The sequence below is a fragment of the Trypanosoma cruzi genome, genomic scaffold (assembly GCF_000209065.1).
Source record: "Trypanosoma cruzi strain CL Brener 1047053517091 genomic scaffold, whole genome shotgun sequence".
Taxonomy (NCBI): Eukaryota; Euglenozoa; class Kinetoplastea; order Trypanosomatida; family Trypanosomatidae; genus Trypanosoma; species Trypanosoma cruzi.
Window position 1 is genome coordinate 22,841 of NW_001849308.1, and position 3,044 is coordinate 25,884.

The following is a 3,044-nucleotide window of genomic DNA, read 5'->3' on the forward strand; positions in this document are numbered from 1 at the left end:
AGAAAGCTGCTCAGGCGTCGTTTGAGGCTGTGAACCGGCACCACATTCTTTTCTCCCACGGAGTCAACTTTATCAGCCGTCATGTCTTTTATCGTTGATGGTGTTTTCATCACCTCAACGGGCTGTTCCGCCTTTGTGACCACCGCAGGCTGTGGGTCAACTTCTTCATGTACCGTTTTGCGTGGCGCTTCATTGGTGGGGATGCGTGTTGTGTCATGCAGGGGATCGGGCAACGGTCCCTGCGGCTCCGGTCCCATCTGCTTGATGAAAGACATCAACGTCGCCTCCTCTCTGCCCTTCGAACGCTCCAAAATCCTGCGAAGTCGAGGCAATCTTTCGGGACGATACGCCAAAAGGTGGCGCGCAAAACGTGACTCCCACACCTTTGCATCATCAGCGGCGTTCTCCGTGAGCGGAGGGGCAGGCGTTTTTGCGGCGTCATTAGGCTCCGGCCCGTAGCGCTTCACCAGCGTCTGTATCAGTTCCTCCTCGGTTCCCGTCCAGTGGCGAAGAATTACCGGCACCGTATCAACTTTATCCGGGCTGTAATGCGCGTAAAATCGGCGAATACGTTCCTCAAAGGCTGCAGAAAAATCTGTCGCATGCGCATCATTCGCAGGAACCTTGGCTGTAGCAGCAGGAGCAGCAGGAGAGGGAAGAGAAGCGCGTTTCGCTTTCCCAGTCTGCGCTTTGGGTGGCTCCTCTGACTTCTTCGATAAGATCGACCCCATGTTGTCTCGGCAAAAAAAAAAAAAAAAAAAAAAACCAGCACTCTTACAGATAAATGAAGTATTCCTTCGTAAAAAAAAAAATAAATAAATAAAAAATAATAATTGAAATATAAATAAGAATAGAGGTGAGAGAACATATATATATAATAACAACAACAACAACGGTCATGACGCCATGTCAACATTATCGTTTTAAGAGAAACACGACAATACATATAGGCATCAACGTGCACGTACGCATGTAAGTGTGGATGGGCAGGCAACAGTACGTAGCAGTCATATTCACGATATTCAGTGTCGATAAAACAGTTCACGTCAAGAAAGAAGAAGAAAAACAATAAAAACAACAACAAGAAGAAGAGGTACAGAGACGTACACAAATAATTAAAAAATAATTGTACTACATTCGTCGCATATTCACTTGCTTTATTGTTTTCCGCCCCCGCCATACGAGACGATCAGACAGCGAAAGCTTTTCTTCTCGCCATCGCCGCAACTCTTCCTGAGAGACCTCCGGCAGCGACCATATGTCCGGATCAACAGTTTCCCCGCAGGTTTGAACGGAGGGTAAAAGCGGCGCAGGTTGACACGATGGAGGCGCCGGGTGTGGGTGAAAGAATGCGTCAAGGCGCCGTGAATTCTCTGCCTGCTGCTCTTCCGTAAGACACCACTCCACACTAAATAACCGGATAAAACTCGAAACATCCACCGCACGCTGACTGCTTTCCGCACGGGCAACCGCCAGACCTTCACTGCCACTCAAATTGTTGCGTGTATCCTTCACGGAGTCACCCGGTGCCACGGCCGTATCCTCCGTGGACGCCAAACATGGCTTCTCCCCTTCCTGATCAGCGGAACACTCTTCAATGACTGAAGGCTCAGGGCCGAAGCGACGCACAAGTGCCTTCATCAGCTTCGCTTCTTTCCCAGAATACTTGCGAAGAATCACTTCGACATGTGGCACCTTTTCAGGGTCGTAACGAAGAAAAAAGGACGTCAAACGCTGGTGGTAATCGACACGCTCGACGGGTGTTGTGGACGCTAACGGTGAATGGTCATCGGGAGCCGGCTGGATGCCCTCCTGTGCGTATTTCTTCTTCAATTGCCTCACAAGCAACTCTTCTTTTCCCTCTTACTTACGCAGAAGGTAGTCCACGTGCACCAGCCTCGATGGGTCATACTTCTGCAGTATCGCCACAGCGGCATCACGATACGCACTTTTACCATCAGAAGAAGGATGACACTCGTCCTGCAAGTCCCCTGCTGGAAGGTCAACAGCAGGAGCAACGGCACATTCAGGCTGCGGCAGCCGTGATTTGTACTTCTTCAGGAGTGCAGCTATAAGCTTCTCCTCCTTCCCGGCATACTTTTCCAGCATGTCATCCACGTAACCCAGTTTGGTCTCATCGTGCTCATGGAAAAATGCTACAAGTCTGTCACGGTAACTAGGAGGCACTGTCGATAAAAGTGGCACCGCACCGTTGGACATGCACAAACACAACACACGAGCGCTGACTGAGGCAGAAACCCCCTCAATATATATTTATTTATTTAGAGATTAGACGCGGCCCTTGTGATGTTTGTGGTGGCGTCACACGTGAGCCTTTCAAAAAAAAAAAGAAATTAAATGTGAATGCAAACAAACATGTCACTGCTGAGCGTCATGCTGCCACGTGTGGCGGACATGAAAGAGTAACAGTGCACATGCACATACAAACAGCCAAGAAGGCAGTCGTCACCTCTCGCTACTGTTGTCGCCAATACCTTATGCAAAGACAAAATATTAACACACACACACAGAGAGAGAAGGCAAACAGTAAAAATAAAATAAACATACGGATGTATGCACCTTGTAATTTACCGCCCTTCTTTCCTCCCGCTCCTCTTTTCCTTTTTTTTTTCCTTTTAAAGTGTTCTTCCCCCCTCCCCTTCACTCACATAAAATGTCAACGTTAACGCTCATATATTATTAATATTTTCTTCCTCCTCTTCTCATCCTTTCAATGCCCCCCTTCACAGGCGGTGTGGCGATGCACTCGAATGGTTTTGGTCAGCAGTCGCCATGCCGCCTTGACGCTGCTCGCTCTGCCGTCACCTTGCGGGCACCAAATACCAGGGTGGTGAGGCACACAAGGCATGACGGCACATCTGTCAATTGAATTAAAATCCACCATTCGCCAGTTATCCCCATGCAGCACACGTCCGTTTCATTTTTACATCGCAGTAATGTAGAGGGAGGGAGGGAGGGAGGGTGGGGGGAGGGGGGACGCTGCACCGGTCATACGCCTCGTTGCAGCGATAAAATAATTGCGC

The 3,044-nt window shown here is 49.2% G+C and overlaps 1 protein-coding gene across 1 annotated transcript, besides 5 other annotated features; it reads right to left on the reverse strand.

Annotated features, from left to right (window-relative positions):
• Positions 1 to 731, reverse strand: Tc00.1047053511327.20 (uncharacterized protein; the record flags this gene model as incomplete). The annotated part of the gene is made up of 1 exon (XM_797792.1): positions 1 to 731. A coding segment is annotated over one exon (731 nt), but the record flags the coding sequence as incomplete, so codon positions are not given.
• Positions 1 to 3,044: a sequence feature (heterozygous, Esmeraldo-like haplotype).
• Positions 743 to 765: a microsatellite.
• Positions 801 to 853: a microsatellite.
• Positions 1,053 to 1,094: a sequence feature (GA-rich).
• Positions 2,963 to 2,997: a microsatellite.